At 42.6% G+C, this 16,212-nt stretch overlaps 1 protein-coding gene across 1 annotated transcript in view; it reads right to left on the bottom strand.

Moving 5' to 3' along the window:
* Positions 1-15,989, bottom strand: part of LOC308317991 (PC3-like endoprotease variant B) — a gene marked incomplete at both ends in the record, with an annotated part of 228,145 nt that extends 212,156 nt beyond the window's left edge. The window contains 2 exons of the mRNA XM_080767339.1: positions 14,145-14,336; positions 15,981-15,989. Coding sequence (XP_080623465.1) covers positions 14,145-14,336; positions 15,981-15,989 — 201 coding nt within the window. The remainder of the gene's footprint in view (positions 1-14,144; positions 14,337-15,980) is intronic.
* Between the last annotated feature and the right edge of the window lie 223 nt (positions 15,990-16,212).

Genomic DNA, 16,212 nt, shown 5'->3' with positions numbered 1-16,212 from the left:
GGTGCAGTACCCTCACCCCAAACCTAACCTCCCACGGGGCAGCACACCTAAACCTAACCTTAACCCATGTCTAACCAATGACTAGTCTAAACTAAGTATGCAGCCCCTTTTCCACCACCGTCGGGCAGATTGCGTATCTCCATAATTCTACATGTTCATGTTTGAATAATTTAACTGTAGTGATTCTACCTGATCGGTACAGTAGATCTGCTATACTTTTGAATTTGAACAGTTTTGACATAATGAGGTTCCCGCCCGACAGAGACGATATAATTGGTCCTTGCTCATTTTAATATGTTAAGATTTTTGTCTAATCACTCTGTGTCTAATCAGAGGAGGGCTGTGTGGGCAGCTCAATTGTCAGTGGGCAGGTTTGGTCATTAAAACAAAAAGAACAATGGCTTCCATTACAGTGTGGTGGATAAACACACACAAGACATTAAGTACAGTTATAATTCACGGCGATCTCGCCCTTGTCTGTAACACGGTTTGTCCTTTACCAAAGGCACGGTTCCCTTTAAGCACCAGAAACACTTTGGAGATTTTCAAGTGGGCTCTGATCTAGAATGGGTTTTGAATCACTGTCCTAAGAGGCATAAATTATTATCTTTCTATTGATTGAATACTTTTAGTCCGAAATGTAGACGGCACGATATACTGTACAGTCAGAAGGATAACACAAAAACGTCCCGCGGGGACTTGTTTCCATTGTAGTCCTATGTATTCAATTAATCAACATAGAATAACAAATTTGCACAGTAATACGTATCAACAAAGTACAAAGGAGAAAAGGGGACAAAAGAACAGCGGCAGTGAATGACAGCTCCTTTTCGAACGACTAAATACACAGCAAACTCAAATACAAAAATACTGCCAAAACCGATCAAATATTATAGGAACAACCATAAGACATCTACAGTCTATAATTTGTATCTACAGAGAGTTAACCTCTCAGCCATCAAGCTTGATTTTTAAATGTACATGAGTATATGCGCTGGCATGTATGTGGTTTTTTAATTAAGGTGCCAACGGTCATGAAAAGTACTCATCCCCATCCATGAGCCAGTGGGACTTAAATTGAGGTCAGATCTACATCATAATAATGACCAAAACTGGTTTGTATACTCAACAGCAAGAAAAATAAAGACATTATGTTCCTATACGGAGTTAGATGGAAACAAATATCAATTTCCACCAAAGAAAACTACTTTATTTTCACTTCATTCCTTTATGCACTTGGCAAATCCCTTTCCAAATAAAATAAATAAAATAACGTATTATTATGTTGTCGGGGCACGGACAATGCCACTCTACATTGTTCAGCATATCAATTTCGCAATCTCTTCCGAGCTTTATGTAGCTCATAAGAACATTATGGACGTGTTGAGGGTGTTTCTGTGTCTGCTCTCCTTCTGTTCCCCAACCCCGGCCATCTTTACAACACCCTCCCTAAACCCCCCCTCCTACCCCCCCCCCACCCCTCTCTCTCTCCCTGCTTCTCTCCATTTCAATATTGAAGAGAGTTTTATTAACCCATTTTGGACTGAGGTCGATTAAAAAAAAGGCTTCAAAATCCTAAGGCTTCCTATCCTATTTCTATGTCAGTGGTGCTCAATCTTTTTCATGTCAAGGACCCCCAGAATGATCTCTATTGGGCCACACGGACCCCCATCTCAAAATATGTAGTTCCAGGGACCCCGCCCAGAAGCCAATATTTTAGTTAAAAATGTTCGCTCTGAAATATATATTCAAAGACTTGCACCACATTTTCACGACTTTTCAAAAATAGCAGACCTATACAAGCTCGTAGCGCGCCACTCGGTGGCGCGCTATGAGCTTGTAGATCTGCTATTTTCCAATAGCTAAAGCATGACATAACACTTGAAACACCAAAAGGGGTTGACGCCCAGAATGGGTTAAGGGCTGGACTCGGGGGTGCCGAGGCGCTCTCAGTAATTTTCCTACAAAGTGCTTTAATCCATCACACGGCCAACATGTGGCCTTTGCAGCCATACATCATCTCAGCCGAGAGAGTGAGACACAGGAGGAGAGAGAGAGAGAGAGAGAGAGAGAGAGAGAGGCATCGTTCTCGCTTTCCTCTTCTTCATCCTCTCCCTCGTCGTCTTCCTCCTCCCCTCCCCTTCTAACCCACCCCTCCATCTTCCTCTCCACCACCATCTCCGTCGTGCCCCCGGTTGATTCCACCGTTCCTCCATTTACAAATGAGAGTTAGGTATAGATGGAGAAGGGGTGGGTGGGTGGGTGGGGTGGGGTGGGGTGAGCATGCAGCGCGGGGTGAGCGGGCAGTGCATGTGTGCACGTTTGCAGACTTTGCACACTTTCACATATAGGCGTGTGTGTGTGTGTGTGTGTGTGTGTGTGTCTTGTATTACTATACTTTTGAGGGTCCATCCATACAAGTGTCCACAGACTCCACACAAGTATAGTTACTACAAAGTGAGACATTTTAATTGCGAGGACCAAGAAAATGGTACACTCACGAGAACAAAATAAAGAACATAAATTAATAAAAGTACAATTAGTTAAAGATTCAGGTTTGGGGTTAGGATGAGATATTTAGAGGTTAGGTGTAGCTGCTGTTGAGTTATGTCTGATTTGTCTACTTATTTGCACACCATGCAGTGTCATGCACCGTGGCAAATAGCCCATCTACAAGATGACAACGCTTGTAGATCGAATATCTTGCTCTCTGTAATTTCCGATGTGGTCCGAACATTTTGATGTCCTCACAAGTACAGAGATGCAGAGTACAATTGTGTGTGTGTGTGTGTGTGTGTGTGTGTGTGTGTGTGTGTGTGTGGGGGGGGGGGGGGGTAAAATTGAAAGAGATGGAGATAGGTGCGAGTGAATGACTGAGTGACTGTGTGTATGAGGCAGAGAGAGAGAGAAATAGAGAGATAAGGAAAATGGGGAACAGCTCGCCGGAATGAATGAAATTGAAAAAAGACAGAGGGAGGGAGGGTGATAGAATGAACACTGTGTATCTACTGTGCATGATGTGTGTGCGTGTGCTTTGCGTGTGTACTCGCATGTGTGTACTTGGATCGAGGGCCAAAATGTCCCCACAAGTATAGCAGAATTTGAGACGTTCGACAAACCTCGACAATGCGAGGACAATTATTGTCCAGGTTGTGACGAGGGAAATTAATGGTGGTTTTATGGTTTAAAACTATTCTTAGTTCAGGTCGGGGTTAGCATTAAAAATGTAGAGGGTTAGGGTTAGAGTTAAGCCCCATTTATTATCAGGATAGCACGTCAATGATGTACACCAAAAAATATGAACGCTATATGGGAGAGAAAGAGGTTAGGTTAGAAGAGTATGAACGCTATAGAGGAGAGAAAGAGGTTAGGTTAGAGTATGAACGATATAGAGGGGAGAGAAAGAGGTTAGGTTAGAAGAGAATGAACGCTATATGGGAGAGAAAGAGGTTAGGTTAGAAGAGAATGAACGCTATAGGGGAGAGAAAGAGGTTAGGTTAGAAGAGAATGAACGCTATAGGGGAGAGAAAGAGGTTAGGTTAGAAGAGTATGAACGCTATAGGGGAGAGAGAGAGGTTAGGTTAGAAGAGTATGAACGATATAGGGGAGAGAAAGAGGTTAGGTTAGAAGAGTATGAACGATATAGGGGAGAGAAAGAGGTTAGGTTAGAATAGTATGAACGCTATAGGGGAGAGAAAGAGGTTAGGTTAGAAGAGTATGAACGCTATAGGGGAAAGAAAGAGGTTAGGTTAGAAGAGTATGAACGCTATAGGGGAGAGAAAGAGGTTAGGTTAGAGTATGAACGCTATAGGGGAGAGAGAGTGGTTAGGTTAGAAGAGTATGAAGTATGAACGCTATAGGGGAGAGAAAGAGGTTAGGTTAGAAGAGTATGAACGCTATAGGGGAGAGAAAGAGGTTAGGTTAGAAGAGTATGAACGCTATAGGGGAGAGAAAGAGGTTAGGTTAGAGGAGGAAAGGCGGTAGGTGGAAGAGTATGAACACTATAGGGGAGAGAAAGAGGTTAGGTTAGAAGAGGATGAACGCTATAGGGGGGAGAGAGAGAGAGGTTAGGTTAGAAGAGTATGAACGCTATAGGGGAGACAGAGAGGTTAGGTTAGCGCGGTCCCATTCTGCGTGGTCGTGGGTGTGGGGGAAGGTGTCAGTGTGCAGCTGGTGTGGCGACTGCCTGCGTTGCGTTTGCCATTGGCTCTCTTGGCCTCGGCCGAGCCAGCGCCACCTGCCTCCATGCATACTGTGGGTGCACCGCACCACCCCGCACCCCGCCATGCACGCACCCTCCCCTGCCCTCCCACCGCACCCCGCACCGCCACGCACCCTCCCCTCCCCTGCCCTCCAACACTGTGCCGAGCGGCGCTGAACCCGAGGCCCCCTGGCTAATGGAATGGGCCGTGACTCCCGACCATTAAGAGGATTGCCGTCCCCTCCTTGTGCCCATCGCTGCCCCCTGTTACACCCAGCCAACCAGAGGGAGGAGGGAGGGGAGAGAGCATGGTGGAGGGATAGATCAGTGGTGGACAATAACTAAGTGCATTTACTCAAGTACTGTACTTAGGTACAATTTTGAGGTATTTGTACTTTACTGGAGTATTTCCAGTTTCCAATATACTTTTACTTCTACTCCACTACATCTCAAGAGACAAATATTGCACTTTTTACTCCACTACAATTATTTGAAAACTTTAGTCACTATAGTTACTTTGAAGATTTAGATCATTATTATAAAACATTACACTATAACCATTTCAGCCCTATATACATTTTCGACCATTTGAAAATAGCCGTACGTACGCCATCTTCAAAAGATTGTTATACATTTGAAAACTTGAGTACATTTACTTTAAGTATTTTTTTGCTTCCCCCGGCAAAACTGAATTAAGCGTTGGACTGAACTGGACAAAAAAAATGCACTTAAAACAGCACTGTGCTGCATGGTAACGTTTTGTTTTTAAGGATAGCACCATGCCACTTTATTTATTTATAGGTTGTGCGTGGTGTTGGTAACTCTTAACTTTTCCATATGAATTGCACGTCATCATACATACTGGGCACTCTTTTTAAATGTCTGTCCATGTTTGGTTTTAGTTTTTAGCTTGTGTTTTTAAATAGGCTCTATGTTTTATGTTGCACTGCCAAAAACTGAGGGGAAACGATATTTCATGTTCTTTTGTATGCAAGTACATAGGAAAATGACAAATAAAGTGATTCTGATTCTGAATTAAAAAAAAGTATGTTTTTTACTTTTACTCAAGTACTTTAATTCTGGGCTTTTACTTAAGACATTTGAGTACTTATTCCACCACTGTATGGGATGCACAGAGAGAGACATGAGAGAGAGAGAGAGAGAGAGAGAGAGAGAGAGAGAGAGAGACATATGAGAGAGACATGAGAGAGAGAGAGAGAGAGAGAGAGAGACATATGAGAGAGAGAGAGAGAGAGAGAGAGAGAGAGAGAGAGACAGAGAGTAGCAATAGCAGTAAAACTGCATTCAAAATGTTATACTCTTTGTTGTACTATTTGTAAGTATAAAATATTACTTCATTGGTAAATTCACATATTTTGTAATAATATTCTAAAATCTACAAATGACCTTGAATGACTAAAGCTGTCAAATGACGGTACACTTGACTTGACTTTTTGTACTCTCAAGTACATTTTTATATAGTATTTTGGCATTGTGGAATTGATACTTTTACTTAACACATTTAAGTACCCCCCCCCCCCCCCCCCCCCCCCACCACCACGACACACCTGGTCATCCATCCAGGCCAGAGAAAGGCTTGACACACAGCTTAGCATCTGACTGAGGCAATTTATAAAAGGATATTAGAATGTGTGACTGGGGGCAAAAGGCCGGGTTACAGAGAGAGGCCTTCTGAGAATGTGTGGCAGCGTTGACCATGAAACCATTTGGGATCTCATTTCATTTACAGTCCTTTAAATCCTCCTTCTCTATACATGAGCAGGTTAGGTGACGGGTCCCCACCAAAAAACCTTTTCTGGATCAGGAATCACTTGAAAATCTTGAAGATGCAGGCATTTTTTTCCAGGGCATGTTAATTTGAATAATCAATCAATCACTCAATCAATTACTTCAGGTCGAGTATACTTTTACTTCGGTATCCGAAAGAAAACCTTTCATTTAATGTTATTTAGGAAATAATATCATTTAATATCATTAACATCTTGAGTGTTAAAATTGAGACAATTATTTGGGGGCCCTGCACTTGCAATATCCTCACAGACCACCAGTGGGCCACAGGTCGCCACGCTACATCAATTACACCTGCTTTACTCCCATGGAAAACAAGTGTGTGTGCGCGCGTGCGTGCGTGCGCGCGTGCGTGTGTGTGTGTGCATGCGTGCGTGTGTGTGTGTGTGTGTGTGTGTGTGTGCGTGCGTGCGTGTGTGCATGCGTGTGTGTGTGTGTGTGCGTGTGTGTGTGTGTGTGTGTAGCAGGGTGGGGGTGGTGAGGAACGGGGGGTAGAGACTGAGGGGGGGGGGTGTGGATCGGATTGGGGATAAAATCTCCTGATGAGCCGATAGCACAGTCCACACAGACAGCACGCCAAGCTGTGCCCCAGTAATGTTATGCTAATGATATGGTAATACTATGGTAATCTGCCGGCGCTATTCCACATCGCTAGAGAGAGAGAGAGAGAGAGAGAGAGAGAGAGAGAGGGGGATTGTGGGAGGCCTTTCGCCATTGGTTGTTGGAGACCAGGGACTTCCTGAGAATATAATACTGGAGTTCCCAAAAAGCAACAAAAATAAATAACCAACTAAATGTGGAAACACACAGACGTGCATGCACGCATGAACACGTAATAGGGGTGCGTGCACAGTGCACACACCACACACACACACACACACACAGCCATGCTTAGAACCCTGCAACCCATACATTATATCGTTGCTGTCGGGCAGAACTCCTCCACCTTTTTTTATAATTTTTATCCCAAGATTTTGCAACCCATTGTCAATTATCTAATGTAATCCTGGGCGCTACACACTGCCTCTGCCAACCTGGGGGGGGGGGGCGGGCAGTGGACTGACCTCATGATTCCTTCTATGCATGAAGAGTCCAAGCTGTTTCTTTTCACCTGACAGGGGGGGAGTTTCCATGGCCGAACCTAGCGCGTGGAAGGAACACGTTATTCCGACCACTTCCTTTCCCCTCCATCAGGCGCCCCGGCTGGCCAGGGGGAGGTAGTTATAGAGACCAGGATTACTGCATGTTTTTTGTGAGGGTACCTATACTACATACTGTACCTACCCTATAGGGGACACGGGGAGAACATGCAAACTCCACACAGGAAGGCCCTTCCGCCAACCGCGCCTCGGGTATGCATGGGCACTTATGACGCGGAGGAGAGAACACGCCCCCAGCACCCACAGCGTTCCCAGCGGGAATCGAACCCGAGACCTTCTAGCTGTGAGGCGACAACAATACCGACTATGTCACCGTGCGGCCTCAGAAACCTCCCTCCTACCTCCATATTGTAACCTTTTTTTTTTTCATAATTTAACGCCTTACTTGAACATACAACGGCGCACAAACACAAAAGCATCAAATCTACAAGCTTAAAGTGTGGTGCGAAGTGACGCATTTTGAACTTGTCAATCAGCTACCTTTGCTACGTTTGAATTTGAATCCTGAAGAGTGTGTGGTTTCCAACAAAATAGACGATATTGGTGTGGCCAATATATCGTCCGTTTTGACCTTTGCAGTTATGCAGCCGATGTCTCCTGATTCGAAATAATTCACAAATAGCAGATCTCACAATGTGCACTTGCGACACATTGCAAGCTTGTAAATTGGCTATTCTTTGTCAATTTTCTTCATGGGGCTTGCTTAAGTGTTTAAATAAAAATAAATTCTAGTTAAATGTTCTCAAATAGAAAGTAAACTATCTATATATTTTGTTTTGTTTTTTTCTTTTCAAATTGATTAGACAAGTGTTGCACTTTTTGGACAAAGATATCAGTGGTTTAGACTCAGAATCAGACTCTCTGAAATCGGACTCGGAATCCTGGCATCGGTTGGGCCCCAGCCATCTGCTATAGAACACAGAGTCGAGCTGTTAAAACGAATATAAACATCTGATCTAGATAATGGTCAGACATGGAGATGGGGGGATTATCCTGGAACGAGCGCAACCATAACACGAAACTAAAGTAGCACTTATAAATCTAGGCAAATATACTCCGTAGTAACCCCTCGGAAACAAACAAGTCGTAAACATGTAGTGTAAAATGCTTCATTATACTCGCTGGCAAAGACACCGTTGCACTCGCAGCGAAGCCAACAACACCAAGCATCCTTGTAAACCTGTCTCTATAACCTCACATCATCATCAACCTGGAGTGTTTTTGTTTTTTTTGCCAGTTTTGTTTTTCTTGGTATTTTACAACGGGAAATGAATATGTCAAGCCTCACAATGGTTGAGCCGCGATGACATTTTCCTGGATGCCGTGTGTATTAAGGGATTCTGCTCGGGAAGCCCTTTTGGTGCTTGAAACTTTGAATCATCGTGTTATACTTTGGGCTAATGAAAAATAGCAGATCTACAAGCTCATAGTGCCGCGCTATGAACTTGTAGTTTCTGCTATTTTTTGAAATGTTGCGCAAATCTTTGAATATATATTCTTTCAGAGCGAACTTTTTTTAACTAATCTAATCTTTGCTTCTGGGGGGTTCCCTGAACAACATATTTTCAGATGGGGTTGGCGGCCATTTTTAGGGGTCCTTGGCGCGAAATTGTTTGAAAACCACTGACGTAGAAAGTAAACATATAGGTTTTTCAGTTTAGAAGACATTTGTAGAATCGTCCTCAGGTCAAAATGGGTTAAATCAAAGCGACCGCTAATATGTTGAGCGTAAGCGCGGGGACATTCGATTCCCCTCCCCCCCCCCCCCCCCCCCCCCCGCTCCTCTCATAGGATATCACCACTGGAATGCCAGCAAGCGTCACACAACGCCTCTACCAAAAACTGGCCTCGGGCTTTTGTCACACTTCTTATTTCATTTCAAGAGTTTGTAGGAAAGAAAAAATAAAGAAATAAATGGAAAGAAAGAAAAATCACAGAAAACTGTGAAGAGTGCGGTGCTCTTGATATACGATATTTTTCTGCACGCATTGCAGGCGCAAGTCACGGGTTTGACACGATCAAATTAAATTGGCTTTGTCTTAACAAAGGCCATTTAATGTCAGTGACATTTAGCGTCAGCCCCTGGCGACAGACAGACAGACAGACAGGACAGGATAGGTGTAAAAGAGGACAGTCAGCACATTGAGCCTTGTGGGGCTTTCTGCTCTTTGCTCGAGCAGAAACCTCTTATCTCCATATTCCTTTTTTTTCGTAAAAGAATAATGCTCTACTTGATCATACTAAAAGCATCAAGGGTAGCAGATCCACAAGCTCAAAACATGTCGTTTCGCGGTGCGTTTTGAGCTTGTAGATGTGCTATTTTTTCATTGAATGGTGAAAGGTGTTTCCATCCGACAAAGACGCTGGACAGTTCTGTAGTACTGAAGTACTGTACCAACCCGAGTACGATTTCAAGACACTTTACAATTCCTGATAGGTTGTACTTTGGCTCCACTACACTTCAGAATCATAATATGTTGTATGTTTCACTCCACTACATTTATTAGACAGGTTTTTAGTTACTGGTTATACTTTGCAGATTTAGAATATTCATATTAATCACAGGCATGCGTGGCAAATGTCTACACAGGTATAGTAGAATTTGAAGTGTCCTGGTCCATACGAGAGAAATGGATGTGTTACGGTTAAACAAAGCATTTGGGCAGTTATACAAGTAGGAAAAGCTTCAGGTTGGGTTGGGTTCAGGGTTATACATTTAGAGGTCAGGTTTAGGGGTTGAGAGTTGGAATGGAAATATGACTGATTTATATACAGTACACCCCGGTGTCATACCCTGACAATAGCAGACCCACGAGCTCACAGCGGATCACTATTTTCGGCAGGCATTCATGAAATGAGAGAGAGAGAGAGAGAGAGAGAGAGAGAGAGAGAGAGAGAGCGAGAGGTGAACTGTCCAATAAAATGGCGTGATAAAGGTCAAAGAGATGTTTTATTCATGAGCCAGGCAGAAGCAGCAGGTCCAAGGTTGAGTCGAGCGCCCGTTAACCCATTCTATACGGGAACACATTTTGGTGTTAGCATTACGTTATGCTTTAGCTATTTAAAAATAGCAGATCTACAAGCTCATAGCGCGGCACCGAGTGGCGCGCTATGAGCTTGTAGATCTTGTAGGTCTGCTATTTTTGAAAAGTCGAAGAGCGACTGACAGATTTTTTTTCCTTTTTAATCTGATCTCAGGTCAGAATGGAAAACTGTCAGGATGTAGAAGACATTTTTTAGAATATGATCTCAGGTCAGAATGGAAAACTGTCAGGATGTAGAAGACATTTTTAGAATTTGATCTCAGGTCAGAATGGAAAACTGTCGGAATGTAGAAGAACATTTTTAGAATCTGATCTCAGGTCAGAATGGAAAACTGTCAGGATGTAGAAGACATGTTTAGAATCTGATCTCAGGTCAGAATGGAAAACTGTCAGGATGTAGAAGATATTTTTTAGAATCTGATCTCAGGTCAGAATGAAAACTGTCAGGATGTAGAAGACATTTTTAGAATCTGATCTCAGGTCAGAATGGGTTAAGATCCTCCAGGGCCTGCCGTTAACACCCTGCCTCACACCAGGTCAATGGACACTCCCCCCCTGACGCTTATCAATATCATCTCCTTCAATGTCACTTATGACAAAAACCTCAGCTTCACAGCGTCGGCTAAAGGCTATTAAGTGTACAGTATAGGTGTTTTTTAACGTGTCATCTGCTGCCACAAAGATTATAAAAGACTGGTACACACCCTAGTTGGCACCTATAGAACCTTTGCGTTCCTCAGTACACTGTGAAATCCTTATCCATAATAACCATATCCATGTGTACACAGAATGTAACCAAATTGACCAATAACCTCAGCTTCACAGCCCTGGCTAAAAAGGCTGGAAGAGGCACAGGAAGTGTATATTACAGGTCATCTGTCACGTAACATAATTAGTCTAGTATTACACTCTCAGAGTTGAACTATAACAACATCTTTTCACACTTTGTGTGGTGCACTGCACATATACTGTAGGTGTCATATGCCAGCAGCCTCTCACCTACACAACCACATAAGCACAAGACAATAAAAAGGAAAATCCCTCAACTTCCTAAATACAATTAACCCATTCTGACCGGGCACCCATTTTGGTGTTGGCATCATGTTATGCTTTAGCTATTGAAAAATAGCAGATCTACAAGCTCATATCGCGCCACCGAGTGGCGCGATACGAGCTTGTAGGTCTGCTATTTTTGAAAAATTCGAAGAACGACTGACATTTTTAGAATCTGATCTCAGGTCAGAATGGGTTAATCAGACCAGTGTGTGTCCAGTGGAAACCTCGTATGAATCTGATCTCAGGTCAGAATGGGTTAAGCAGACACTCTTATGCAGAGCGTACAACAACAACCACGTTAACAACAAGGTAAATACACACAAGTAGAGAGCAAAGAGAACAATGTATGATTGTATGTGAATGCAGTGTTGCCATGTATGCTTATTTGGGCTTGTTACCTAAGGTCGTTTAAACCAGTGGTTCTCAAATATTTTCATGTCAAGGACTCCCAAATTAGTATGCATTTGTCAGAATTGCTTCATTTTGTTAGAGCCCGTTTGACCAAATAACATCACAGAGAGATAAAAGGTATAGGCTAGCACGGATGACACATTACAAGACACGACAACTAGCCTTTTATCGTATTGATGTGGTGGAGTCTAACCTTACTTTAAGACAACTATAGCCTTTTATCCTATTGATGTGGTGGAGTCTAACCTTACTTTAAGACAACTAGCCTTTTATCGTATCGATGTGGTGGAGTCTAACCTTACTTTAAGACAACTAGCCTTTTATCGTATCGATGTGGTGGAGTCTAACCTTACTTTAAGACAACTAGCCTTTTATCGTATTGATGTGGTGGAGTCTAACCTTACTTTAAGACAACTAGCCTTTTATCGTATTGATGTGGTGGAGTCTAACCTTACTTTAAGACAACTAGCCTTTTATCGTATTGATGTGGTGGAGTCTAACCTTACTTTAAGACAACTAGCCTTTTATCGTATTGATGTGGTGGAGTCTAACCTTACTTTAAGACAACTAGCCTTTTATCGTATCGATGTGGTGGAGTCTAACCTTACTTTAAGACAACTAGCCTTTTATCGTATTGATGTGGTGGAGTCTAACCTTACTTTAAGACAACTAGCCTTTTATCCTATTGATGTGGTGGAGTCTAACCTTACTTTAAGACAACTAGCCTTTTATCGTATTGATGTGGTGGAGTCTAACCTTACTTTAAGACAACTAGCCTTTTATCGTATTGATGTGGTGGAGTCTAACCTTACTTTAAGACAACTAGCCTTTTATCGTATTGATGTGGTGGAGTCTAACCTTACTTTAAGACAACTAGCCTTTTATCGTATTGATGTGGTGGAGTCTAACCTTACTTTAAGACAACTAGCCTTTTATCGTATTGATGTGGTGGAGTCTAACCTTACTTTAAGACAACTAGCCTTTTATCGTATTGATGTGGTGGAGTCTAACCTTACTTTAAGACAACTAGCCTTTTATCCTATTGATGTGGTGGAGTCTAACCTTACTTTAAGACAACTAGCCTTTTATCGTATTGATGTGGTGGAGTCTAACCTTACTTTAAGACAACTAGCCTTTTATCGTATTGATGTGCTGGAGTCTAACCTTACTTTAAGACAACTAGCCTTTTATCGTATTGATGTGGTGGAGTCTAACCTTACTTTAAGACAACTAGCCTTTTATCGTATTGATGTGGTGGAGTCTAACCTTACTTTAAGACAACTAGCCTTTTATCGTATTGATGTGGTGGAGTCTAACCTTACTTTAAGACAACTAGCCTTTAATCGTATTGATGTGGTGGAGTCTAACCTTACTTTAAGACAACTAGCCTTTAATCGTATTGATGTGCTGGAGTCTAACCTTACTTTAAGACAACTAGCCTTTTATCGTATTGATGTGGTGGAGTCTAACCTTACTTTAAGACAACTAGCCTTTTATCGTATTGATGTGGTGGAGTCTAACCTTACTTTAAGACAACTAGCCTTTTATCGTATTGATGTGGTGGAGTCTAACCTTACTTTAAGACAACTAGCCTTTTATCGTATTGATGTGGTGGAGTCTAACCTTACTTTAAGACAACTAGCCTTTTATCGTATTGATGTGGTGGAGTCTAACCTTACTTTAAGACAACTAGCCTTTTATCGTATTGATGTGGTGGAGTCTAACCTTACTTTAAGACAACTAGCCTTTTATCTTATTGATGTGGTGGAGTCTAACCTTACTTTAAGACAACTAGCCTTGTATCGTATTGATGTGGTGGAGTCTAACCTTACTTTAAGACAACTAGCCTTTTATCGTATTGATGTGGTGGAGTCTAACCTTACTTTAAGACAACTAGCCTTTTATCGTATTGATGTGGTGGAGTCTAACCTTACTTTCTGACTAATTGAAAGATTTCAATGAGTCAGATTAAACAGGCCCAATCATTACCTAAGTAAGATATTCAGCTGTGGCCAAGTCATCTTATAGGAATCTCTCGGAGGTATAAACTGCAAGGTGTGTGTGTGTGTGTGTGTGTGTGTGTGTGTGTGTGTGTGTGTGTGTGTGTGTGTGTGTGTGTGTGCGACTGTGCGTGCATGTTTGTGTGTGTGTGCGTGTGCACTTGTGTATGCGTGCGAGAGAGAGAGAGAGAGAGAGAGAGAGAGAGAGAGAGAGAGAGAATGAGTGTGTTGGTGTTCCTCTGTACTGTATGTGCACAGGTCCTTTTGATCAGATATGAAATATTCAGAAAACGCTGCTGTAATTTGATGAAAGTCAGATATCCCTGGAAAAGCCAGATAGAAGTCAGCACTTTCGCAGCTCTCGACAGAAAGCCCCCTGCCCTCAGTAAAGGGATTTAAAGAATGTAAATTGCCAGCCCAATAGGTGCAGGTAATAACGTCTGTTTTTAAAATATGCACTGACCTGGGATATGAACTCTAGTCCGTAGCTCTGGGCCAGGGCTCTGGCGGCCGGAACGCCTCCATCCATTTCGACTGCATAGAACACGTAGCGGTTGGTCCCGCGCTGCCCCTCTGTGGTCGACAGCAGCCACTGCAGCAGACAGCTCCAGACCAGGGCGATGGCATTGAACATGAGGAGGAGGAGGGTTATATTCTGGGGAGACAAAAACAAACTTCAGTCAGAATCAACTTTTTGGTGTTTGTTTTTTTTGCATAAGTTCCATCATTTTCTCGTGTTAAAAAAAAAGGGAGAATTAGTAAAAGGAGGGGGACGTTCTTAGTTTATACATGATTCATGATAACGACTTTTTATATATGTGATGTATGACATGCTTTTGTTTCTGCTTAAATGTAAGTCTCTCTGGATCAAGAGCGTCTGCTAAATGCCTAGATTGTAAATTGGACGGCACGTCACGGCATGCAGCGAGACGGAGCCAGGAAGACAAAATCTAACATTAAATGAGCATGTCAAAGAGAATATACAACGTACAATACATATAAAGTATAAAGAGTTCCAGACCCACAGGAACGCACCCAGGGTGCCGCCCCGAATCCGGCGAGCCGCCCCGCGTCCGAAACGGTTGAGAAATGACAGAGTTACCGTGTGGGGGTCCCTCTACTCACTGTACCCTGTACTGTCACTGTACTGTACCGACCCCAAATCACCATATATGCGTGTGTGGTGTTGGGTGGTTAAAAACAACCATGCTGTTTCCGTGCTCAGACGCACCCAGCCAACCAGCCAGGCACCCTGCAGCCACCCACACACATAGCTCCGTAAGGGTGTGGTTGCACCACTCAAAAACACACAACAGGTAAAGTAAAGTCAGCACAGAGGAACAAATGGCAGAAACCTCTTATATGCATATTATGTCCTACTTGATCATACTACAGCGTCAAACAAAAACATAAAAAGTAGCAGCTCTGCAAGCTCGAAACTTTTTAAGCTTGTACATCTGCTATTTTGCCATTTTTTTAATTGGAATCCTCAAACTTAACAGTTTTGGACATATGAGGTTTCCACCCGACAGAGTCGATATCCACCTTGAAGGGATGGCATGTCTGTTTCAAGTACAATGTCTTCAACCACAAAAAACACAGTGCCGTCAGCTCTGTTTGTGTTGATGATTATAGTACAGACTAAAAAGGGCTTGTTTAGGAACACCATTTTGTAATCGACAGCAGACCCTATTGCATTATGTTGTGTCCCATTGCAACAATAATTAAATGCTAAATCCCAAACCATACAAGAATAATTACATTCACACTACGGTATAGGCAATGTATAACTTTACTTAGCAAATGCAAAGACTTGCAAATTTGCGAAATAACAGTTACATTTCAAAATCCCATCTCAGAAAAAGCTTTAGTGGAGAGAGTGATTCATTATCTAAACCTTTTAACTTTGTCAGTTCTTAAAACCGTTTGCCCACAGCCACTATACATCAAATCCACAGTGGATGCCACCCACAGCACCAGAGCCACCCACCTGCAAGCCGGAGAAAAGTGAAGCGTCCAAGAGAGATCTTTTACCCTTTTGCAGAACTCTGGCTACAGCTAGGGCCCCGAGCAAGACAACAAGACTCTCTACACGCAGAGTCCTAACCCACACATTTAATCTCTCGGCCTTGATGCAAATGCTTTGAGTGAGTGAACGCACTACACTACTCTTTACGCTGAGAACTAACTTATATCTTTATGCAAAACCAGGCGTTTTGCATAAAGATTATTATACGGTAACAATATGGCTTTGCATTTACAATTGGCTTTGTTCGTGTTAGAAAGCAGGGCTTCCCACCATAGGCATCTTGCCTATTAAAACATATGATGCCATATTGGAAATAAAGCTAATGTTAAACTGGTTAAAGTCTTTGCCTAAATGTTCTCCAACCTGTGGGCCGGGGCCTAGCCCTGAAACATGACTGTCATAATCATAACAGTCATGGCATGCAGCAACTTCAGCCTGTTTTTCGAAGCTGCAACAGTTACAGAGAAAACATGTAAATAAAGTAAACGTTCAGATTTCAAAT

Source organism: Protomyctophum bolini (assembly GCF_963924005.1).
Source record: "Protomyctophum bolini genome assembly, chromosome: 7".
NCBI lineage: Eukaryota > Metazoa > Chordata > Actinopteri > Myctophiformes > Myctophidae > Protomyctophum > Protomyctophum bolini.
Note: the sequence above shows the minus strand (reverse complement) of the source record. Positions and strands in the feature narration are given on the sequence as shown.